The sequence below is a fragment of the Convolutriloba macropyga genome, chromosome 9 (genome assembly GCF_964194025.1).
Source record: "Convolutriloba macropyga chromosome 9, txConMacr16.3, whole genome shotgun sequence".
Lineage (NCBI taxonomy): Eukaryota > Metazoa > Xenacoelomorpha > Acoela > Convolutidae > Convolutriloba > Convolutriloba macropyga.
In genome coordinates this window covers 30,400,597-30,426,949 of record NC_134476.1, presented here as the reverse complement: position 1 = coordinate 30,426,949, position 26,353 = coordinate 30,400,597, and the positions used below count along the sequence as shown (strand labels likewise).

At 39.0% G+C, this 26,353-nt stretch overlaps 1 protein-coding gene across 2 annotated transcripts in view; it reads left to right on the top strand.

Moving 5' to 3' along the window:
• Nucleotides 1-26,353, top strand: part of LOC142345328 (uncharacterized) — a 66,735-nt gene that overhangs the window by 15,305 nt on the left and 25,077 nt on the right. For both annotated transcript variants that reach the window (XM_075397328.1, XM_075397329.1), the window contains exon 3: nucleotides 8,341-8,571. In XM_075397328.1, the coding sequence (XP_075253443.1) occupies nucleotides 8,341-8,571 (231 nt within the window). The remainder of the gene's footprint in view (nucleotides 1-8,340; nucleotides 8,572-26,353) is intronic.

Sequence of the window (26,353 nt, the reverse complement as noted above, 5' to 3'; positions counted from 1 at the left end):
TTGCTGTTTCTTGTGAGCTGACTGTAAACACATTAGGACGGTTGATGAATCGGTCCAATGAAAAATTTTGTCAATTCTGGCATCATGTTCCCTCAAAATCGGCCTCCTGAGACGTACTCCGTAGACTGCGGCTTGAAGTTCTAACTGCGGAATCGTCTTGTGTCTGATAGAAGCCACAAAGAATTTTCCTATGACATAGGTGAGTTTCAAGGTTGCTTTGTCTCGCAGATTTGCCACGATGCACATCGCGTCTTCTGACGCGTCTGTGAAATTGTCTAGTAAATTTGTACAACCGTTTTCAAAATAAAGTCGATTCATCGACATCGTCCTTATTTCTCTCAACTTAGAGCACCAATCACTGCATAATTTTGAGTGTTCTGCCGACAGCTTTTGTCCCATTGCCGCCCAAATGCTTTTGAGTAGGAGCCGCACTTTTATTGTGAAAAGTGAGCATATTCCACGTGGGTCGAACACTGCTGAGACAAACGATAGGACAATTCTCTGAGTTATTTTTGCTGGAACTTCTTGCTCAGTTCCACGACAGACTATGAGACTGTCTGTGCCAACATTCCAGTTCATTTGAAGGATCGATGATGATTGTGGTTCGGTCTCAAAAATTTTCACAACTCTCGTTGATCTGTCTGCCTCTGTGATTTGTGACTTGACTTCTTCGTCACTCGTTATCCATTTCGTCAAATTGAATCCACCTTTGCTAATGATCTCTCCGACTTTCTGGCAGAATTCAATTGCTTTTTGGAGAGTTCTGACTGACTTGAGGAAGTCATTCATGTAGAAGTTTCGCTGGACAGAATTTCCTTATCTTTGGCGTTATCTCTCGCCACTTGATGCAAAGCGTAATTTGCACAAGTCGGCGAGCTCTTCGACCCAAAAGCGTGTATACTCGTAGAATTTTATCCACTGCTCTTGGTCTTCTCGCCAGAGAAAATGTAAGCACCGGCTGTCATCGCTTGGGACAGCAAATTGAAGAAACTTCGTTTCTATGTCGGCTGAAAGTGTTATTTGATGTTCTCGGAAGCGAAAAATAATTCCTATCGGACTCTGCAACAAATCTGGTCCAGATGAAAGTTTGTCGTTAAGGGTTACACCATGGTGTTTTTGTGCCGCGTTGAACACTCTTCTGAATTTCTTGGATTTGTGAGGGCTGACGACACGATTATGTGGCAATTACCATTGAAGCTTGTCTCTGAGTTCGTTCAGTTCAACCTGGTGGACTTTACGGACATAACCAGCTTTGACGTGAGTGCCAATGGCGTCCTGATAACGCTTTTGCAACATATTATCTTTCTGTAGGCGTCGTTACAGGGTCTTGAGTTGCCCCATAGCAGAGTAGAAGTTAACTTCACTTCCTCTTCTCGCAATAGAAGTCCAACTTCGTATCTTTCACCGGTGAATCGAGTTGTTTGCTCCAATGTTTTGATTGCTCTTAGTTTGTCTTTCGAATTACCGGTGACATCACAATTTGAGGTGTAGGATTCGATGTCCCAACATTTACTCAACTGGTTTGCTAACTTGTCCTCTGATACTGAGGTTGCTGTTGTAGGAAGAGTTGCTGCCTGTTTCGCTGGTAGCGGACCACTTAAGGCCAATCCTATTTTCGATTTCAGTGCCCATGGTGCAGTTTTGTCGTCTGATTTCTTGATTGCTAGTGGGTGATGGATGTCGTAGCAGGATGTCCAAGACTTACTTGAACTTCGTTAAGATTGTAGCTCTGATTTGGCAAGTTCTTCAGATGTGGGTAGCAATCTTTCAACACTTGCAGATCTACAATCTGGTCGCCCAACTTCAGTTTCTCGTGAATATAGAATTGCACTGTTGTCAATGGTCGAGACTTCTCGTGCGCTGAAGCCGCTATCCGCACTATTTCTGTCTTGACATCTTGTGATCCGTGGATACCTGCTACTGACAAAGACGCATTTTGGTCTTGCAGCTGCAGTGTAGATACAATTGACTTGTCCACGGATGAGATTGAGGATCCCGTATCACACTTTTCCAGCACGCTCAAGCTGTGGTTTCCATTCTCCAGTTTTCCACGCACTACAGGGAGTCCTTCTTGTGTGATGTTTGTTGCTACTGCTGTCGTAGCGTCTGAGGCGCCTGGTGTAGCCTCCTTCTGTAAGTCACTGTGCAAAAGCTTGTTGTGTCGTCGTCCACAGTTGTTTACAATGCACGTTCTGCATTTGCAATCTTTGAACGATGAGCAGGTCTCAGGCAATTGAAACACAGTCTGAATTTCTGCACATGTTCTCGTCGTTCATTCAGCTTCATTGATTTGAATTTCTCGCAACTCCAGATTGCGTGCTGTCCATCTTCGAACGGACATTCTGATTTCTTTGGGTTGGTAAAATCATCAGCATTGGATGCAAAAAAAGTAGTTTTCAGTTTCTCGCGGTTTTGAAACTTAGGGTTTGTTTTGGCTAACAAGTCTTCATGTATGAAAGCTGTTGCTTCTAACCAGTCTTTAAAAACAATCAAGTTTGCTGCTAATAGTCGATGATCCTGTAGATGTCACCGCTCCTTAATCTGAGGGGAAAGTTTTCTGGTCGCTGAACTCAGAACTCCCTCCGACTCCAGGTCATGCTCAAATCCGAGTCCAGTCTAAACGTTGACTGTCTTTGAGACTACGTTTGAAAATCGAACGTTGCTACTGGAATCATCGTGTCTAAGTGGAGGATGTGTGTATATCTTCTTAAGTTGAGATTCAACAATGACTCTTGGTCTGCCAAACTTTTTGCAGAGAATGTCCCTGGCTTGATAGTATGCCTGTGAGCTGAAACCCAGTCCAGAAATTGCAACTTTCGCCTGACCAGTGAGGCTAATTTTCAGACACTGCATCTTCTCCGTATCGCTCAGGCGATTTTGATGCACAATGACAACCAAAAGTTCTGCTCATTCGGGCCGCTTCAAGGGCTCTCCTGAGACTTCCGTTCGTTTGATTTTTGGGTAATCCTCTGGGTTCAACACTCGGTTGGTAAATTACTTGTGGGGTAGCTTGGCTCACTGTTGTTTGATTTGGCTTTCGGTCGATCTGTTGCAAGAGTTGTGCTTGGGACTCTGGCTTCTCTGCCTGTTTTGGAACGTTGTCGGTCCTTGTTGCTGAAACGTCGTCTTGAGCAAAACCGTCTGTGGTTTCGTTACCCTATTTGATTTAGGGTTTTCTGGTTTCTTGAGATTACTCGAATCTTGCAGTTGCGCTGAGAAAAGTCCTGCACCTGGTTGGAACAACGGTGTAGTTTTCCGATAGGCGCTGATACGTTTGTCACTTCTGTCCTGTTTGACACTCTTAGGAGGGTTGATCTCAACATTGGGAGATAGTGGTCAACTAGGGCCAGAATGTTGGGCCACTGAATTTGGCCAGCCTGCAGTTCTTTCTAGATTGCCTCTTGGTCCAACACTTTCTAAGTCGTCTACCTGTGATCCAGGTGCTCTTGAACTTTCTTTTGTGAGTTCAGTTTCCATTCGCGTTTGCTCTTCCTCGGCTGCAGCTTTCTTTTTTTCGTTTTCTAGCTCTCGTTCATGTTGTCAAATTTAGCTCATCTTATTGTTGTTGTAAATTTAGACGTAGTTCCGGTTCTTTTTGTTCTTTTCGTCGACATAGTTTCATTTTCTCACGCTTCTGCTCTAACTCCAATTGCAGCTCTCGCAGTCATTGCTCTGTTTCTTTCTTAGCTCTTAGATTTTCGAGCTCCATTTCGTCAATCTGTCGTCTTCTCAATGATCGCAAGTTGGAAATACTGGGTTGTTTTCTGCTTCCTTGTGTAGCAAAACGCCTTGAAGAGACCTCGAAGTTCTCTTCAGCGTTCTCTAATGCTCCATTTTCTGTATCAATTACGGTCTCGTTTGGGTCTTTATCACCAGCCGATGTGGATGACACTAACAAAGTTTGGGTTCCACAATTCTTGCTCTGCTCGTACTGCTTGATCACGTCTCGACAGTGAATCTAATATTGCTGAAATCCACAAGCTATGGGGAGCAATATTCTTTGTTTATCGTTTGAATTGATTCCGCGTAGATTTTACCTCGATTTTCGACTAATCGTTCCACCTGATTACACAATGTCTGTTTTTCGGAGTCCCTTAAGTTTTCAGTTTTTATTTTCTCGTCCAAACTTCATAATTCACTCTTAATTGAGTGACCAACTTTCACTGTTTTATATGCTCGAAATATGTTTTCACAATAACCAACAATTTCTGTGCAAAACTTTTCAATGTCTCGGAGAAATGGTAGTTCGTCATCTACCCATCTCAAACCCTTGTTCTTTTCTTCTAACATAAACTTGGTGTCATTGTCGAAAACATCTAAATACTTTGGTTTTAATAGTAACCGTTGCTGCTTGCTGTTGGCTTCTAAATAGTCGTACGTCTCGAAGAAGACTCGATATGCACTTTCGGCAGTCATTGTTTTTGTTTTGAGTCAAGTAGTCTTCTTGCTCGGTGAGGCGTCTGGAGAACAATTTGAGTAGGTCAGCTTCCTCCTTCTCTAACGTCTTCAGTTGACCACTTGTCTTCCAATCAAATGTTTTACAGTGTTTACTGGGACTTTTGCTGGCCATCGTAGAGACTTCGTGCCGGTCCACCAATTTGAATCGAAGATTCGTTGCTGATCGTGTCGTTGTTGATGTCCAGGTTGGCGGACCAAATGTTGCGGCTGCTCAAGAATTTGAGCGGAACCGACATATCACGGCCTGGTTCTTCACAGGGCTCGATTGACTAACGATCTCGTGGAAATTTTTAGTCGCTCGTACGTATTTAAAGGACTGTAACTTTAATTCTGTTGATTGAAGTTAAGAATAACCTTATTGATAGTCTATGTTCAATCTCCTGCTGATGTTTGTAAGGCCTCAAGCAGTGTTGGTGATGTTGCTAATTTCTCGTCAAAAAAACTCAACTACGTTTAACTCGCAAGATCTTAAGATCTTGCAAAACTTAGCCAAAAAGACTAAAGTTGTTGAAGAATCAAATTTTAGTCAATCTGAGAGCCAACTGCTCTGTATAACAGTTTCTAAGGGTTCTGAATACAATTCCGTTTCACTAATCAAACAATTCGGTTAAAGTAAAAAAGCAAAAATTTAACAATTATAACATCATTGCTACTTGTTTCTGATTGATTAATCAAGAAAATGATTTAGGCCATTGTTTAGATAGTATATGTCAAATTAATGCCATATTTACTTTTATTGACATAAGCACGGATGGTTTTCACGTAGCTCTAAATGCCTCGAATATACGGTATTTGACCTTTAATAATCACCTAAAATATCATAAAATAACAATTTGGGAAAATTAACAATAAACGACAAAGTATCGAAAATGCCATTTTTGCACCATATAAGTGCTAATAGCCACACTTTTGGGTCTGATGCAAAAACGTTCGTTGGGTCCATGAGTAGCTTAGAGGTAAACCTAACCGTGTGCCGTAACCTCGGGTTGCTCGGTTTTCCCTTCCAAAAATCGGTGGAGGTGTACAAAATTTCGGTCCCATCTTGTAAAATTTTTCAGTTTTGACCATTTTTGAATTTTGACGATTTCTAAATTCTCTCAGTTATTTCTTGCTGTCTGATGGCTTTTGTAGCTGATTTGAAGTGGCGCCAACATGCGGTTTTCCTGAACTCTTCGTCTCCACCGATGTTTTTGTGACACTTTTTTTTGTGATACTTCTTGTGAATTTCTTCTTTTGATTGAATTCTACTTCAGTTGATATTTTGTAAATTTTTAGTTGAATTGGTGTACCTCTCACATCATTTTGCTAATTTTTGCTTCAAGCTCAGATAAAGTATGTGATTTTTTATCATCTTAATTTACTCATAAACTTGGTTGCTGCACTCACTTAATAAATTTTGAATTTTAACAACCTACACGAGCTGTAGATCAATTGAGTGGATCGAAATAGTGACACAATTCTAAATCTTCTATTCGGGTTGAAAAAATTTGAACTTTTTTGGTCAAAACCTAGTTTTAGCGCAACTCCTTTCTCAGCTTTCTCAGAGCTTTTCTCATGTGTCATATAGCAATTAGGTTCCCAACTTAACGCTTAGAATTCTTAAAAAAACTTGTGGATAAGAAATCTACCCTCTTTGCATTTCCAATTCCAATACAGGTTGAGATGGTCTAATGAGGTTGTTCTGTGGCCATCTACTGGTTCTGTTTTTGAGGTAGACTCAAATATTACATTGATACATTAATTATAGGTTCTATAATGCATGGTTGATTTGATTAGATTGGTTGCAGCACCATTTCTCTTGGAGTCATAATAGTCTATCAAACACAATATAACTAGAGTTTATTGAAAAACAAAACTTATTCAGGAGGAAATTTCAGTTTAGTATCATGACCACTTAAAAGTCACTTTTATAAATAGTAGAAATACGTATTTTTTGGAGTGATTTTTACTAAATCATTGACACTAAGACAGAAAATTTTCTCTTTTCATACTTGAAATAAACAGGTATGAATAATCTGCGGTTTAGTTACATCTAAAAACAAAGCCCCCTATAATCAAAACCTTATCAAAAATGAAAAAAAAATGGCTACCTCATATGGGAGAGACATGAAAATTTCGGAAAACTTCAGTAAAGATTCAAGAAAACTGTCGTCCACAATAACAATAAACTTTCTTTAACATGATTGAAAAACTCTCATCAGAATGCAAAATAGCAACGTATAAACCAATACTGCTAATGTGCGTTGCAAACGCTCTTTTCCCGCAAGTTTTCATTCGGTTTTTTTCAACAAAGTCAGTAAAAGTTTCAGAAAAAAGAACTCACCGAAGATTCTTTCTTATATGTTGCGTAATCAACGTTTTATCGGGAGAAAAATTTATCGTTAAACATTTTTACACTATTGTGAGAGCCATTTTTTCCAAAAAACTGCACAAACATTTCAAGAATATATGCGTATTTTAACAAGAACGTTTTTGTTCAATTCGTTATTTAACCCAACAAAAACATGTGTGATCTAAAACCATTAAAGCGGTTGTAGTTTACCATAGAACGTCACAAGTATTCTTTTGTATAACTTTTTAGCTTTCTAATACAACTGCGAGCGTTAAATTTTGTTTTTGAAGTGCTTTGAATTGTATTTCTACGCGGTTCTCAAAAACTCTTGAACGCTAAATTATTGTATCATCCGTTTTTTCATAGCAATTGAAGTTTCCTCAAAGATCTTTGAGAATATAATCAAAATCTGTTGCATTTGTTTCCTGCGTACGGAAGTCAACGAAATTTAAGAAAAAACCAGTTCTAAGACTTGGCAAAGAAACCTATTACTTGGACTTTCTCTGCCCAGAGAGCGCACAAGTCATGGAAGTAAAATCCAAGAGTTGCGATGGCAATTGATTTTCGGCCTGAAACTAGCTAAAGATTTGTCCTCTTAAAAAGGTCCTATTTTGCATGATATCAAACTTAACTCTACTCAGAGAAATTCAAGACTCAAATTCTGCTCTTTCCAGAAAAAGCACAAGTGCTCTGCACTAATCTTGGCATTTCTCTACCAGTCTTGGCCTCTAAAAAATCTCCGAATTCAGTCAGTGCGGGTTTCACATTATATACGTTATATTCACATTAGAACTACATGGTTATCTGAATCTGTTTGAAATATTAAAAACATGTTCGCAGCGAGAGTATATCTGAATTGGGTATCAAGTTTAATATAAATACACCTCTATAATTACTACAGTGAAATTGAAATTAATTAGGAAGTCAGTTGCACGTTTTATTTCAACATATTAGAACTGTAATCAACGAGATGATTGAGTGGAGCTTAAAATTTGGAGCTGAACAAAATATTCATGTTAGAGTTAAACTGAAAAAATTTTGATTCCAAAACTGAAAAGTCTTAAAATCGTCACCACACAGCATGTAGAGTCGAATGAGTATTTTAAAATCTGCAAAAAAATCAAAACTTATGCATTGCAGCACACAAAAAACAACATTACTATCAAAACATTTTCGCAATCATCTATCATTTCATATTTTATTTTTTATAGCTGTTAATGTTACAAATGCTGCTGTTGATAGCTCGGTAGAAAAAATTTATTCACCCATTAAGTGGAAAAACTTTAAAAAGTACGACTGATGCTCGCTCCATACAGACAATTGCTCGACCTGACTAGTTATGGGCTTGACCCAAATTGGCTGTGAAACGATCATAGCTCGACCGCTATTTCGATCCTTTAATAAGACGATAATATACTTAATACAAATCGTCGCATTGTTTTATTAAAAAGGACCTCTCAACTATTGTTTGCATGTCCTTGTAGCGATACCGTTTTCATATTGATTTGGCACTTTGTTCAGTAAAATGTGATTCCTTATTTTTGATGTAGAATGTAGCGGCGAGTATTGGAAGCGAGTGTATGCAGAATGGTGGAACGGATTTAGTTGTATACAACAGCAGAAGAAGGAAAACAAAATAAACAATAAGGGCAGAGCGGGAATGGAAACAGTGTCACCACAACTGCAGGGAAGCACTGGGAGTAAAGAAGAAGCAGGGGGAAACTCTGTGGGTGGATGTATTACGACAGAACACAAAATTGACCTCAATATGGGCAAACCAGGTCATAATATGCATTTTTGGTTCATTGCGCCGCAAATAGTACTTATCAATTATTGGTAGATCTACCTACTCCATTCCCATAATACTGATTCAGTGTGACTAAAACTTGAATCCTCAATTTAAAAAAAAATTTGCTGAAGAGCCCATTCTGAAACCAACCTTTCTTAAGAGCCATCATATCAGTAACTGCTAATCCATAATTTCGTCAATTATTTCACATCTGGAAATGTCAGGTAATTGCGGGTATTTATCAACTGGGCTTTCTTTCTATCTCATATAACGTTCTTGCTAAATATCTTGTAAAACCTTGACTAAATCATGTATCTACATTATGCATTCAGTACATAATAAATGAAACAATACACTGAAACAAAAGAATTATTGCGCACAAAAATGCTTTTTTCACTCCATTGAGTCTCTCAACCTCCGTGGAACTTATAATCTTGATATGGTTATATTGCTGGAATTATGTTCTTTCCCAGTGGTACGACAAAAGTTGCAATTTTGTGCAATCTAGCTGCAAATGGATATGATCCTGCAAAACCCGGGAAAGATTATCCTGTAAAACTTTCTCTGCAGATGTTTCATTTTCTGGTACTTTATTTTTTTTTCGAAAAAAACTATCACTTGCATTATTCAATTATGCGAGCAATAATTTAAAAAAAATAAAGTCCTCTTTTTTGTTAGTTAAATGTTGAAGTTCAGGAAGAATCGGCGAATTGATATAAATAATTGAGAGTACTTGAATTTTTTGCAGACCTCTGTTTTCAATAGTTACAGCAGTAGTATACATAGCTGTGTAGTGACTACTACGGGGGGGGGACATTTTGAATTTTTGACCGAGAAATCAATTTTCCGAATTTAAATATATAATTTCCCCATGTAATTGTAAAAGCTTACTTTACATCTTAATGACTTTTATATTTTTCGGTTTTATAATCATTCTACCACCTGAGATATTTAGTTCATTTTCTTGGTCTAATTTACCCGCGTGAACTAGATTTACTTTTGTTTACTTTTCAGTTCCCTCATTTCTGTGAAGCGTGTGTGTGTCTGTCTGCAAAAAGATTGCATACTGTCTAGCTTTTCAAAGACTCCAGCATCCCGACTCTCATTTATTACACGTTCAATGCTTCATTGTTTCTTTTGCTCAACGACATTAAAGGGAACACAGATGTTCTGAGTTTATCGCTGGAGAACACTAACTCTCGTGGTTGTATATTTACTTGCGATACCAAACCAGCCGTTTTATTTATTCATTCTCCCAACCCAAGCACTCTCAGTAAAGTTGTGTCTGACCCTCCATCTGACAAAATACTCAATATATTTCATCTCTAGTTTAAGTTTATCGGGAAGATATCGCATTGAACACAATGAGTTCGGACGAAAAGGAATTGGAACTCCATCAGCCTGAGAAAGTTTTGGGTATGTTACCAATACTATTTCAATCGATTTTAGCAGATAGTAATCCTATCCACAAGTCATTGTTTCGAGAACGTTTATACAATCAAGTGGTGGAACTATTTGGCATACAGTTTTCCTGGTAGTATTTTGGGTCACGATGTGAAGTTAAATTTAGTGTCAAACTTGGTTGAATGATCAATGTACAAAGCATGTAGGGCAAAGGACTTGTTCTTCTCCAAGCTGTCGGTGATATAAACGGGTTTTTCAGACAAACACAGCCTTAGCTACCAATCAAATGTTCTCGTTGACTGCACCCCGAGACACTTGCAAGTGGTTGACAAACCGAAGAAACAGAAAAGAGGAAGCAACTTGGACTACACCGTCGTTGATCTGACAACAGTTGACGAGCCGGGAAGCGACGTTGAAGTTCGCCAGCCTCTGAAAATGCGCTTTAAGCGTTTGTGGAAGGTAACTCTGAAATAAAACTGAGTCAGCAGCCTTATTGTTTTTATACTTCAATAAATCTATTAAAGTAAGAGCCTTTGTGTTAATATTTAGCATTGTTTCGGACTTTTTAATTGATTGATTTTTTACTGTGGTTCACTATAGCTGTTATGCATGCAAATACTTGGTGTTATTTTACGATTTGAAAATTGAGAACTTGAGCGACATGTAGCTCTGACTGAACGGCTGTGTTTGCTTTTTCAGGAACACAGCCCCGCAAAAGAAACGAACCCCGAGGTCCGAGTTATGAGAGCCACACACTCACAACCAGTTACCCCAGTGAATGGGAACTCTATGTGCGCTAAGTGTTTGTATTCGACAACGATGAACAAGCAGTCACGAATGTATTATAATGCAGGTGCCCTCAAACTAGATCAAGCCAGAGTTTTGAATAAAAAACTGTGCAAGAAGCTAAAAGAATTCGCTACATCGGCTAGAAACCGTGAAAGAGTGACAGCAGGGAAAGAAAACGTACAACCAAGTGGTACGCAGAATTTCACACCTGACAGGAAAGCCGCCATCAGGGCACGACAGGCTTTACAGAAGCAGCTGAATTGCAAGAAAATATAGACAAAAATATATTGCTGATTTCGATGAAGCCTTGTTAATGAGAGTTGTAGACTTATGGACTCTTTTTTCTGTCATATCGGACATACCCTTGACTGTGACTAAACAATGACTTAAGTTAAAAAAACATATTGAAGCTCAAATTGATTTTTAGACCTAAGCTACCCAAGTGGTACGAGTTTTGACTTTTATCAGTAACTGGCATTGGTTAAAAAACTTCTGTACTGATACCTAGGCTAACAGTGTGGCATCTAACCGAGTTTTGATTTTAAAATATAAAGGAATTTGGTAAAAAAATAACTTGTGTATTGGATCCTAAGCTACCTTCTGGTTACCTAAGCGATTTGTAACTTGTACATATAAAGAGTATTGCTCAAAAATAACTTGTGCATTGGATCCTAAGCTACCTGCTGGTTGCCTAAGCGATTAGTAACTTGTACATATAAAGAGTATTAGTAAAAAATAACTTGTGTATTGGATCCTAAGCTACCTGCTGATTGAGTAAGCGAGTTTTAACTTCACATATAAAGAGTATTGGTCAAAAATAACTTGCGTATTGGATTCTAAGCTACCTGCTGGCTACCTAAGCGAGTTTTAACTTGTACATATAAAGAGTATTGGTAAAAAAAACTTGTGTATTGGATCCTAAGCTACCTGCTGGCTACCTAAGCGATTTGTAACTTGTACATTTAAAGAGTATTGGTATAAAATAACTTGTGTATTGGATCCTAAGCTACCTGCTGGTTGACTAAGCGAGTTTTAACTTGTACATATAAAGAGTATTGGTCAAAAATAAATTGCGTATTGGATCCTAAGCTGCCTAGGGGTTACCTAAGCGAGTTTTATCTTGTACATATAAAGACTATTGGTGAAAAATAACATGTGTATTGGATCCTAAGCTACCTGCTGTTTGCCTAAGCGAGTTTTTACTTGTACATATAAGGAGTATTGGTGAAAAATTTTTTGTGTATTGCATCCTATGCTGCCTGCTGGTTGCCTAAGCGAGTTTTAACTTGTACATATAAGCAGTATTGGTCAAAAAGAACTTGTGTTTCGGATTCTAAGCTACCTACTGTTTGCCTAAGCGAGTTTTCACTCGTACATATAAAGAGTATTAGTAAAATATATCTGGTGTATTGGATCCTAAGCTACCTAGGGGTTACCTAAGCGAGTTTTATCTTGTACATATAAAGACTATTGGTGAAAAATAACAGCCTATCTAATTGATACTTAGCGTTTCTCAAAAGGGGTATAGGGGGTAAAGAAACTTATTAATTCATACCTGGTCCCCCTGCAGCCTATCCAATTGATACTTAGCATTTCTCAAAAGGTCTATAGGGGTAAAAAAAACTTATCCATTCATACCTGGTCCCCCCTGCAGCCTACCTGATCGATACTTAGCATTTCTGAAAAGGGGTATAGAGTGTAAAAAAACTTATTCTTTCATACCTGGTCCCCCTGCAGCCTACCTAATCGATACTTAGCATTTCTCAAAAGGGGTATAGGGGGTGAAAAAACTTATTCATTCATACCTGGTCCCCCCTGCAGCCTACCTAATCGATACTTAGCATTTCTCAAAATGGGTATAGGGGGTAAAAAAACTTATTCAATCATACCTGGTTCCCCATGCAGCCTACCTAATTGATACTTAGCATTTCTCAAAAGGGTATAGAGGGTAAAAAAACTTATTCAATCATACCTGGTGCCCCCTGCAACCTACCTAATCGATACTTAGCATTTCTCAAAATGGGTATAGGGGGTAAAAATACTTATTCATTCATACCTGGTCCCCCCTGCAGCCTACTTAATCGATACTTAGCATTTCTCAAAAGGGGTATAGAGGGTAAAAAAAACTTATTCAATCATACCTGGTTCCCCATGCAGCCTACCTAATTGATACTTAGCATTTCTCAAAAGGGTATAGAGGGTAAAAAAACTTATTCAATCATACCTGGTGCCCCCTGCAACCTACCTAATCGATACTTAGCATTTCTCAAAATGGGTATAGGGGTAAAAAAACTTATTCATTCATACTTGGTCCCCCCTGCAGCCTACCTAATCGATACTTAGCAGTTCTCAAAAGGGGTATAGAGGGTAAAAAAACTTATTCAATCATACCTGGTTCCCCATGCAGCCTACCTAATTGATACTTAGCATTTCTCAAAAGGGGTATAGGGGGTAAAAAAACTTATTCATTCATACCTGGTCCCCCCTGCAGCCTACCTAATCGATACTTAGCATTTCTCAAAAGGGGTATAGAGGGTAAAAAAATTTATTCAATCATACCTGGTTCCCCATGCAGCCTACCTAATTGATACTTAGCATTTCTCAAAAGGGTATAGAGGGTAAAAAAACTTATTCAATCATACCTGGTGCCCCCTGCAACCTACCTAATCGATACTTAGCATTTCTCAAAAGGGGCATAGAGGGTAAAAAACTTACTCAATCATACCTGGTTCCCCCTGCAACCTACCTAATCGATACTTAGCATTTCTCAAAATGGGTATAGGGGGTAAAAAAACTTATTCATTAAAACCTGGTCCTCCCTGCAGCCTACCTAATCGATACTTAGCATTTCTCAAAAGGGGTATAGAGGGTAAAAAAACTTATTCAATCATACCTGGTTCCCCATACAGCCTACCTAATTGATACATAGCATTTCTCAAAAGGGTATAGAGGGTAAAAAAACTTACTCAATCATACCTGGTTCCCCCTGCAACCTACCTAATCGATACTTAGCATTTCTCAAAATGGGTATAGGGGTAAAAAAACTTATTCATTAAAACCTGGTCCTCCCTGCAGCCTACCTAATCGATACTTAGCATTTCTCAAAGGGGTATAGAGGGTAAAAAAACTTATTCAATCATACCTGGTTCCCCATGCAGCCTACCTAATTGATACTTAGCATTTCTCAAAAGGGTATAGGGGGTAAAAAAACTTATTCATTCATACCTGGTCCCCCCTGCAGCCTACCTAATCGATACTTAGCATTTCTCAAAAGGGGTATAGAGGGTAAAAAAATTTATTCAATCATACCTGGTTCCCCATGCAGCCTACCTAATTGATACTTAGCATTTCTCAAAAGGGTATAGAGGGTAAAAAAACTTATTCAATCATACCTGGTGCCCCCTGCAACCTACCTAATCGATACTTAGCATTTCTCAAAAGGGGCATAGAGGGTAAAAAACTTACTCAATCATACCTGGTTCCCCCTGCAACCTACCTAATCGATACTTAGCATTTCTCAAAATGGGTATAGGGGGTAAAAAAACTTATTCATTAAAACCTGGTCCTCCCTGCAGCCTACCTAATCGATACTTAGCATTTCTCAAAAGGGGTATAGAGGGTAAAAAAACTTATTCAATCATACCTGGTTCCCCATACAGCCTACCTAATTGATACATAGCATTTCTCAAAAGGGTATAGAGGGTAAAAAAACTTACTCAATCATACCTGGTTCCCCCTGCAACCTACCTAATCGATACTTAGCATTTCTCAAAATGGGTATAGGGGTAAAAAAACTTATTCATTAAAACCTGGTCCTCCCTGCAGCCTACCTAATCGATACTTAGCATTTCTCAAAAGGGGTATAGAGGGTAAAAAAACTTATTCAATCATACCTGGTTCCCCATGCAGCCTACCTAATTGATACTTAGCATTTCTCAAAAGGGTATAGGGGGTAAAAAAACTTATTCATTCATACCTGGTCCCCCCTGCAGCCTACCTAATCGATACTTAGCATTTCTCAAAAGGGGTATAGAGGGTAAAAAAACTTATTCAATCATACCTGGTTCCCCATGCAGCCTACCTAATTGATTTTTAGCGTTTCTCAAAAGGGTATAGAGTGTAAAAAAACTTATTCAATTATACCTGGTTCCCCCTGCAACCTACCTAATCGATACTTAGCATTTCTCAAAATGAGTATAGGGGGTAAAAAAACTTACTCATTCATACCTGGTCCCCCGTGCAGCCTACCTAATCGATACTTAGCATTTCTCAAAAGGGGTATAGAGGGTAAAAAAACTTATTCAATCATACCTGGTTCCCCATGCAGCCTACCTAATTGATACTTAGCTTTTCTCAAAAGGGGTATAGGGGGTAAATAAAACATTCATTCATATTCTACTGTGTAATGATTTGGATAGTGTGTTTTGTTGCAGAAAAATTTTTGTCTTCACTTGGAGGTGAAGTGAAAAGTTATTTTATTTACGGTACGTAGGCTCAACCCGAAGGGAGACAACCACATTACCACATTTATGATTTTCATAAACGATAGATAGAATCATAAGTTTATAGTGGTGTAGCACTATCAGAGTTCAAGTCAATTACTGAATGCTTCTTGAGTTTCTGAGGGATATCACCGTCATCACTGGAGACAAATTCAAACTTTTTCTTGGTTGTCAAAAATACTTTTGGGGTATTATTGTGGACGCTGTTCTCATCTAGATTTGATTCTGACCTACACTTTTGTTTTTTTCTTGGCGCATCAGGAGGGTTTTCGAGGGAAAATACTTCTGAAGTAGAGCAATTGTCGCGAAAACTTTCACTTCGATCTGATTCCTCAGCTTCATCGTCGATAAATAAGCACCTGTCGTGGTCGAAATCATCTTGCTCGCTCAACAGTTCAAAGTCGATCAGGTCTTCTTGAAGTTCATCATCGCTGTATGATCGTTGGTTGAGATCTGGGTCAGGCGGAGACCAGAACTCCTGTAGCTCTGTTTGTGGAGTGTACTGAGTCGGCGGTGGGCTCTGTTCCATGGAAGACTCTGCCAGGACTTCGTTTTCACTCTCATCGCTTGAACCCCACTCTGGATTGCAAGTAATCTGTCGGGCAAACATTTCATCTAGCAATTCCTTATGTCCGAATGGTGGCGTTGTTAATTTGTCTTGGCAAATATAACGCTTGTCGTCGTATCCAGACAACGATTTTTTATTGGTGACAACTGTCATCAACTGGTGTTTGCTTGATGCAATTCTTGTATTTAGCAGGCGTACTGTTTCTCCACCTAAGAGAACCTGCTTGTACAATTCATGAGTCATTCTCTGCCGCGCGTCTCTGGTGACCCCTTTAGCTGACTGCTTCGTATCACCTGTGAAAGTTTTTAACATAGATTGAACACCTGATTTCACCTGTAGCCACTAGACAACAGAAACTGACTTTGGAAAAAGTTTGAACCATCGATTACGTCTTCTCACGTCTTCTCGTCGTAATATATGCAAAAGAAAAACTGGTGAGTATATAAAGAAATATTTACCTTCGGAAAGTTTGATCAAGTAGAGCTTGGGCTTGAGACCTACAAATTCAGAAACTGTGCGACCAGCCATTTCATCCTTGAACTTGAGCGTCACTTTTGCATTGCTTCCATCGTATTGTGGATGGTTCCTTGGGAAGTTGGAGAAGTCAAAGAGCTGTGTCAATTGTTTTGATTCTATATCTGCAAAAAAGTCCTCTGTTTGCACCTCATAAACAAAGCTGTCAGTGTCAGAATAAAGCAGTTTGCAGTCAAAGTTCTGTTTCATGGTTTTGTAGTGGAACTCGTACATAATTTTTTTTTGAGTGGTCTAGGATACACGCTCCAACAATTGTAGGTTTGTCCCATAAAATTTCGGTCTGGTTGAGACTTACTGTAGCCAAATCATCAGCAAGGATTTGAAAAGTTTTCAGCTCAGGTCTACTAGTCCATTTTAAGGATTTTTGTTCATCACGTACCATCTTGACTTTAATCCGGTTGCGTTTGCCTTCACATGTTTTCCCAAAAGCGCTGTTTACCATGAGCTTATAGAAATTCTCTTCAAATTTGTTCTGGGCTTCCTTGCGCTTTTGAGTGTTCAGCTGAACGTATGGCGCCAGCCATTTGGACTGTTTGAATGCAAGTGATCGATGAACTTTGGTTACTTTCAACGTACAACTTGAGTGTCCCTAGCTCAACGTACAAATTGAGTGTCTGATAATGCAGAGTATATTTCGTTTTTGGGAATAGAGTTTGAATAAGTTTTTTATTCGAAGGAGGCGCGTTCACTTGCATCTGCTCAAGGAGTTCCCGTTGGTAGTCACTCAGCCAGTATGCATCAATTTTGTCATTTGTTGGTGCTAATGGGAAGTCAGAGTGTAGATTGTGAAGATCGTCGGGATAGTCCAGATCTACTTCTACGATGTAGCCAACATCACTGTCATCTGCAGTCTCTAGAATTTTGTTGATTAGTTCAGGTTCAATTTCTGAATCCCATACCTGATCGAAATAATCAAAATCGTCAAGTGGTAAGCAAAACTTTTCCATCACTCCACCATAAAGATTGTTTGCGTCGATCATTATAATGAAGGTTGACGGATTCGTTGCATCAAAATTATCAAGATATTTATTGTTGGCTACTGCCAATCTTTTACTGTAAACGGAACTGATCCCTCCGCGGATCAGATTTTCTACCATTTCTAGGTGCTCGCGCTGGGTTAGCAACTCTATGGGGGCTTTGCAGGTTTTCAGCATTGCGTCGCCTGATAGATTCGATGCAGTATAATATTGGCAGCAGTCCAAACCATATGTTTCGTAACAAACCTTTCGGAAGCAGACAACAATTGCCGCTAACAGAAAAACGTCTGTTTGCAGATAAATGTCGTAGTATTCACCGACAGTACTACATTCAAAAATTTTAAATACTTCTACTGCGTGCTCGTATTCTTCTTGTGTTACGTTAACTTCAAACTGATGTAAACTGTTGGTCCACAGAGAACGCGGAGGCAGCTTGGAATCCTCCAGTTTGTTGAAGTTGTCAATATAGCTGTAAGGGAAGAAGCCTTTTTGCTTCAACTTGTCGACAGCACTTTCTGGCCATTCACTGAAGTGCTGCACCAGCAACTTGAAAGCTTCAGCTGGCAGATTTTTAGCCAATGAGTCAAGAGATGAAGGCATGAACCGAAAAGAGTCCAGCAGTCTTATGTTTTTGTATACTGGTCGTTCCTTTTTGTTTTTGTCTAACCACATTTTTATGAAAACTCCAATTTCGAGTGCTATATATTTTTCATCTGTGGTTGGGACTATTGTAACTCTGTTTCGCATGTTGCTTCCTTGAAGTGCTAGTATTACGTGGTGGAGATCATAGTTTGAAAGATTATGCGCAAATACTGGCGTGAAGTTCAAAAGTTTCCGGTTGATGTTACATTCATTATGAGCGCAGCCAAGAAACTCACCCGTGAAGTGACAATGGTCTAGCACTATTGGGTTTTCGATCGATTGATCTAATGGAGATTCACAAATCCGACAGTTCTCAACGTTAGTTCTTGCTATTGTCGGTATGCCGTCAAAGTATCTGTTTTGTTGTTTCTTGACATATATTGTCTTGGCCATATTCTCGAGCGACTCCACAATTTACTGCATTACTCCAGGACCTCGTTCACCTTCAAAATGAAATGGTTCTTCTTGACCTTGTGCAATGAACAGCAAGGCATAGCTGTATGGTTTGTGTATTTCAATAACTCTTGAATCGGAGAACTGTGGGTCGTTTCTACAAGTTGTGACCGGCTCAATGATTGACTCGAGATCGAAAAAGCCAACCACTGGAGCAAACCAGCGCGCTTGTAGTTTTCTAAAGGTGAAGGAGTTTTTGTTCTCAGCTGGCATTCGCACAATAGCTGGCTTCTTCTCTTGACAACAAGATATGTGTTTTTCGTATCTTGCTTTTGAACTACAGATATGAAAACAGTTCCTGCACAGATGATTATCAATGCGTAGAACTCTTTTCCTCACTTTGTGAACTAAGCCCTTCAAGTTTCTTATCAGGACGTAGTGATGCATGGTTCCATCGCTTAGAAGAAGTAAATCGAGATTGAATTCACAATCGAGTTTTTTTGAGACACGGAAGGGGATCAGTTTTTCGTCTGAGTACCTAAAGTTGAACGCTTGTTTTAGTTTCCAATCAAAAGAGGAGTGTGAGAGGGGGGATATATAACCAATGAAAAGAATTATACGATGCTTTTATTTCAAATATGATAAAGCATAACTTACCGAAACACGTTTACACGCACATTGTTCAGCTCCTCAAATCGACTCATCTGGTGAAATCCCATGGGCATGTTATACTGTCCAATTGGCTGCTTGGCAATTTTGTTTTCGGGCCCATATGTATGAGGGCTAGTAATTTGTCGACTTGAGGTTCCTTTTGGCACAAGTCGTGGCCCATACTTCAAATGATATGCCGCTGTGAAGCAATATAAAAAGCAGTTTTCATCTCCCCTGTTTCTGATGTTCAGAAGAGCTGACGTTTGCGAAAGCTTAGGTGGTAACGCTAAGTACGATGAGCCCTCGATTGGCTTCGATTTTGCTGTGCGAATTTCAATTTTAATTATCTGATCCAAAGTCCAACCGCTACCATGAGATGCAAAGCTGTTAAGTGACAAGAGCATCTGTTCAACCATTTGGTGAAAACTTTCGTCTGCAATGCCTCCGAAGTCAACTCGTTCCATTTTTGACTGCACATGAATTGTTATCTTGTGTGATTCCTCAGACAAGTCTTCTGAGTCTTCAACTGGTTTTCTGAGCTGTATCACAGCTCCAAATTGAATTTTCTGAGGACTCTGCTGCACACTTATTCTGACAATGTTCTTGATCTCTTCACTTTTAACCTGCATGGCGTGTAACAGGTCAATCTCGCGGACACCCGCTTTCACTTCGTACTCCCTCATGCTGTTTCCGAAAGCTTTTTCAACTGGTAGTAGTCCGTTTTCAGAGATCGTGTCTGCGTCAACGTTCCATGTTGACAAACCATGGACGTTATTCATATGTTCCATGTAGTCAAGGTCTCTGCTGAAGATTTTGTTACAGCAAAGACAGTATCGAGGATTGGTCTGTCCATGTTGAACTGTCACATGGCCTCTCATTTCATATAAGCTTTGAGTCTCATAGCCACAGTCATGACATTCGAACGAGTTGCGGGGGGCGTAAAATTTATGAATTGTTTTTCTGTGTCGTCGGAGGCTTCTTTTATCAGAAAGCTTTTTTGACAAATGTCAGAAACTATTGGGTTCATTTTTGAACAAAACTTCAGCTTATAGCGCTAAAAACCCTCAGCTGTGAAGAGAACAGGATTGAAAGCAGTAAAATTAGAGTTTAAAAATAAGAGCAGAAAGATTTTAGTCAACTGATCAGTAGAAAGAAAGGCAAAAAGCAATGAGTGAAAGACTGCTTCCTGTAATCAAAGTAATCCGCATATCTTTAGCCAATCAGCTGAAAGCAAACTTTATCTATTTGTTTTAAGCAAGCTTTAATCACAAAACGCGTCAACAAAATTTTATGTCCTCGGGGGGACTTATTGACATTGTGTAAGATCTCGCTTGGCGGCTGTTCTCTGAAAAAATTCAACTGTCTAGAGCTGCTTAGGCTTATATTTATCTGAAGACTATAAAATCAACGTATCATGGGGCTTTCTGTCTGTAAAATTTAAAGATTTCAGACGTAGTTTATTTGCCTTTCTCAGAGATTAAAGAATGTTTATTAGAAATTAACATTGAGCCGCTATATCAACTTTTTGGCTTTGTATTTTTTTGGATTCTCAGAATTATATATCTAATGAATTTTCAGAATTTTTTTGGAGAAATTTTAATTCATATGTTTAACAAATGACAGCAGCTGCATCTCATTTACATCAGGAATATAGGGAAAGTAATCAGTCATAAGATAGTGAGCAATATATATGCAAAAAGTATCTTCCATAAGATCCACATATATAGTGTCCGCACAGATACCCTTTAGGTGATCGCAAATATGCTTATACGAATAAATTGGTAAAGCCAAGGGGTCTGCAAAGTAGATAATTGGAGACGCATATCTTTTGGCTAACACAAGCCAATGTGTACCAATTGATGCAGCAGTCGAAGCGTTGACAATAGTAAAAGAATTTGGCGACATTTTCAGGGGGAAGTTGTCTGCGGCACAGACACCGTTGAATTTATGTTTCAAGTGTTTGCATTGCTGTATCAACTTGAATATCTGATTTTCATCCATTAGCTCATAGGCAGAGAGTTTTTGGAAACGTTTCTTGCAGAATCGATGTATACTGTTGAACATTTTTCTCCCAAGAATAATATTTCAATGTTGTTTGCTATTGCTGCACCGAACTTAAGTTCGACTGATAATGATAAGTTTTTTAATTCGGGGTGAATGAAATCATGCGTGGCTTCTTGTGTACTCGTAAGATCAAACACCATTATATAATGGCGCGGGAAATCAGCCAATGATATACCGTGACCATTTTCAATGAAAGCCAAGGCTCCCATTGAATTGAAGTATAGCCTTTGTCGTCTCTGGTCGACATTGGCGTACCAGCAGTTGCAAATCCATTGCGGTAAACAGTTATCTCATTTAGACCAAACTTTTGATATGAAAATGGATTTTCAGTGTTGGTTCCAATGAAAGCGGCACTTGCAGACATTGCAATAATAAGTCTTCGAATGGTTTCCTTTGTGAAAATATCTTCTTGTTTCCAGATTTGTTGTCCAGCCGTTGCGAGAAACGCTTTCGAAATAACTTCGTTGTATCGATACATGGCTGGGGTTTTCAGAAGGGTTTTTTCAATTGCTCCCACCACATTATCCGATACTGTCATTTTGCGAACGAACAAATTAGCTTCATCGATTTTCACTTTATAATGCTTTGCACCGTCTTCACTCATTATAACAAAGTCATCTTGTGATCTTCGGAAAGAAATTCGCATTGTGACACCACTTATTAGGTGCTTCTCACATGAGAAAAAGTCTACAGCAACTTTACCGTATAGTGTTCTTCGAACAAGTAGTTCCCGTTGGGCAATAGAAGCGTTTGGAATTGTGTTGGGATCAGATTCGTATTCGTATCCTTGGCATTTCAACCATGTACTTTTTGCGTCTGAGCCATGAGAAAATTCAGTTTCAATGAAACATTTGTGCGCGTAGTGTCCATTAGCTGATGAAATTTTGTTACCGTTAGTTGACACTGTACAATCAGCGAATAAAGAGTGTAAGATATTATTTACGAAGAAAGGTGTGTCGCTTGCATTGGCATCTCCAGTAGTATAACGTAAATTGTTTCCAATGCTTTGCACAATACAGCACTTTACCTCAAGATAAATTTTCTGTAAGTCGATGAAATTGTTTCGGTCTCCAACAATTTCAAATTCCAGTGAAGATCCGGTAGGAGAATAAACGGGGCCAGTTTTCTGCTCGAAAGCTTGGTCAAACGTAACGAGCAGAGGGGGTTTCTCAAACAAGTCCAATGAACTATGCGTTGCCTCAGATGGGATAACAATGTTAGCGCGCATATTTGACTTTTGAGAAGAAATCTGATTAAATTCTTTGCAGCTTGGTTTTTGATTAAATGGCGCGTTTAATTGGAGAAGGTTTGTTTTTGTAAGCTTTGCTTCCACGGGACTTCTTTCGTCTAATGACGCGCCGACCGATGTGAAGTGATCCTCCTAATTGTTTTTTTACTGTTTTTGCTACTGTACTTTTTAATGCCTGCTTTGCTGTCTTCTTCTTTGTTGCAAATTCAGCTATCTCGGGCGCTCCTTGCACAAGGAGCTCTCTGCCAATTCGCTTTGCTGCAGGCCAAATAAATCGTCTTGCCAAAGGTAAGGCCACGCGTCTAATGCCAGCAGCCAATGCTCCAAAACCGCTTCCTCTTTGTCTGTAATGTCCTGAGAAGTGAGGTATTGAATTGGATGCTTGATCATTATAGTAGGCTTCCATCAGTTAGCTCGTTCTCTGAAATTTAAGACTGACGACAACTTTACCGATTCCAGTGAAAGGTATTAGTTTCCCGATCTCACTTCTCAGCTCAACTTTGATGCTCTGGATATTGTTTGAAAGTAAACGCTTGTAATCCAAGTTTGTGAAAGTTTTATGGTGAACAGGTGCTACTGTGTTGAGGCTGCTGTTTCTCAAACGTCTCTCCGATTCAATGATTTTGAGAATGGGTACCCGCGAGTCACCCACATGTTGATATTCAATAATGTCGATGTAGACAAAAACAAGCTGTGAGCCACATGTTATATCAACGGGGAAAATACCAAAATGTCTGTTAGGAGAGTTCGGAGCCCCATTTTCCAATCTTGTCTTGTAACCAATGTGAACAAAACCAATGTATGCAGGGTCCGGGGTCCTCTTGAAACCAAGAATGCTGGGAATTTCATTGTCTTGAAATGACAATCCTCCATTTTCCCCAAATGTTAACACAAGCTTTTGCGTTATCTTGTCGAACTTACGATCGAACTGTTTTAGTCTTGCAATGCGAACAATCTCCGAGACTGGATCTTCCCAGCTGTTGTAAATACCAGTCCGAATTTTTCTGAGTTGTCCTGATCGATTACTCGACTCATTTGGATCGGTCATTGAATTCTTGTAAACAACTATTTCTCCAGAGTTGACGTTATTGATGTTTGATGGAAAAGATAGAGAAGTCAATGCTACTTGCCATTCTCCCTGTAAGTGTATTGGTTGTGATAGTTGGTTCCGAAATGCTGCCATAGTATTTTCATTGAAAACGTCCATTGATGCATTTGATAACAAGTCAATTGTAAACTCATTGCTGTTAGAAATCATTGCTCCTCTTCAGTGTTTAACACATTAACTTGTACTAATTCCGGTTCGTAAAACTTCCCCAGGATTTTAACGTTGTTTGCGTCAATCAGATTGTAGGTAGGCGGACTTGTTGTAGCCAATCGTAGTACTGTGAAAACTTCGTCTGTATAATTCTGAGTATAACCTTTTCTGAAGGAATCGTCTGGTTTCGCTATTCGTACCAGGTCCCCCTCTTCGAATCGTGGTTTATATTTATTGTTGTCCAAAGCAATCGAAATTAAAAATGGTTCATGTTTTTTGAAAACTTTATTTGGGGTTAACTTTGTGACGCGGTTAACACGACTGTTAATGATATTTACGAAATTGGGAAGCTCCTTTATATAGTTCCAAGTCCATTTTTCTTCCAAGTATCTGTATATAATGTTTTTAAGTGATCGAATATTTCTTTCCGCAAACGCCGATTTGGTTTCGTTTTCGGTTGTATACAAATGAATCTTTTTGTTTTCACAGAAAGTTTTGAACTCGCCTTTGAATTCAGTGCCTTTGTCCGTCCACACTTTCTCTGGTTGTTTCGTCTTGATCATTTTTTGAAGGCTTCAACGCAGTCTTTTGCAAACATCGTTTTCAGAGGTTGAACACGTAAATAACGTGATAAAACGTCAACTGCAACCAATAGATATTTAAACCCATTATTGTGCTTTGCTATTTTGTCCATATAGGCTACATCCATGGACCAGATCTCGTTTATTCTGTAGCAACTACCTTCAACCGTGGAAAATTTTTCCGGAGTTGACGATATTTGGTGTACGAGATTTTCGATTGAAGGAATTTCTCAATTTTTTTCTGTGATAGACCGCTTTCCTTTTTGATGTTGGTAGCACTTCCAAAGGCTGCTTTTCCTTTTATGTAGACGTTCTTTAGTTTTTTTATTTCCACTGAATGGAGTTTTCTAGCTTGTTGGCGTTTTGATTTCTTCCTCTGCGTCTGCTAGCAGTCTCTGTTTTTTCTGCTCTCTCGACAGAAGGTTTCTTTTCACTGGCTCCTCCATCTGGAAACTGACGTAATTTTTGCTCTTTCTGAACTTTTATGAACTTCTTTGCATAAGTATTACAAGTGAGGTGTGGTGCAAGGTTCAAATAATTCAGCACTTCATAATGGTTATGCGAAAGTTTCGATGATGTTTGTTGTAATGCGTAGAGGAAAGTTGAAGCTGGAATGCTAGTGCTCCTCTCATTGATGAGAATTTCGCCTTCATCGTCCAGAGAAATGTTACGCGATTGGTTTATCTTCTTCAAAATTATTTTTGATTTTTCAAGTTTGTCCTTTTCGAGAAAATTTATGTCATTAATCACATTCTGACTGATTTCATCAAACTCTTTCTGTTTAAACCTATCTGTAATATTTTGCCGTTTTTCTTCCTCATCGGAAACCATGACGTCATCAGTCTGTTGCTCTGTGTTCTGATGAATAACTGCTTCTGGCTGCTCGTGTTTCAATGTTCTCTGCAGAAGCGATAGTTGTTTTGATTTGTTTCGTGAACTGGGTCCTTCAATATTTGCGAAACCTGAGGTTGTTCAGTTGTAAACATGTTGCGGGAAATAAGCACAAAATCTTCAGTTGGCATTTTTCTTCAGATACTCTAGACAAGGTCTGGCAATTAGTCGAAAGAGAGAATGCCCTCTCGTTGTTTGGAAGAACTTACTTCTTTGTAGTGCGTTAAAATGTTTTTCTGAAAGTTGTCGCAGTTGGGATTCGAATTTTTGCAGTTCTTTTTTGTTGATTGAGACAACACCAGAGAGGACGTTCATAACACAATCGCTTAGAAACCAAATGAAATCAATATCTTGGGCTAGGAAAATTCACTTGCCGCTCGATTTCGGGTTACTGCTGACGCACCAGCGCTTCAGCATAAGCAAGTGTCTCTTTTTCATTCGTAATTGGTGTAATAATGGCTTCCTCCGAAGGAATATAGAAAACTGACGGTTCGGGACCAAAAAGTTGAGAAGAAAATCGTAAGCCTTGACTTGTTTTCGGATCAAGGTCAACAATTAAATGTCCATATGGCTGAGTTGTCGCTAATTTGTATGCATCCTTGAGTAATTGGAGGCAGTTCAACTGTTTTCCGAGATATTCTATTTGTTGAATGTCACGCAATGATTTAAACAGAATGATATGAGTGGTGTTGAGATCAATCGTTCGTGACCACTTGCTCTGTTGGAATAAGTTATGATTGACATAAATCACGTGGAGTTTTCTCTGTCTTCCCGATGTTGCAATTTTTACGAACTCTTTGTCGTTAAATATTTCCTCGCATGAATCATCATAAACGAGAAGACAATTCGAAAGTTTCTTTGTTATATCCAATCCAGAATATTTGATGAACTCGATTTGTGTTATTTTACATTGCATAGCTGTAAAAATGTCCTGGAACTCTTTGTAGAAGTAATAAATTTTGGGAAATCTTGGGTAAAAAGATGAACTTTGCAACATATTGAAAATGAGGTCGGTTTTCCCTGAACCACTCGGGCCTACAACTGCCATGAAAATTCTATCGTTTGTAAGAATAACTTTATTCATAGTTTGGGGTTTGGCAAAATATAACCAACTAGACTCGAAAGCAGTGCAATCCATATTGACTTCCCCTCACAACTTTCTGATATCAAGAATAGCATGGCGAAACAAAGACTGATCATGAGCACTATAATACTCACTTGAACAAAGAATATGATCTCTGATCGAGGGACTATGGTGTTGGAACAGCACC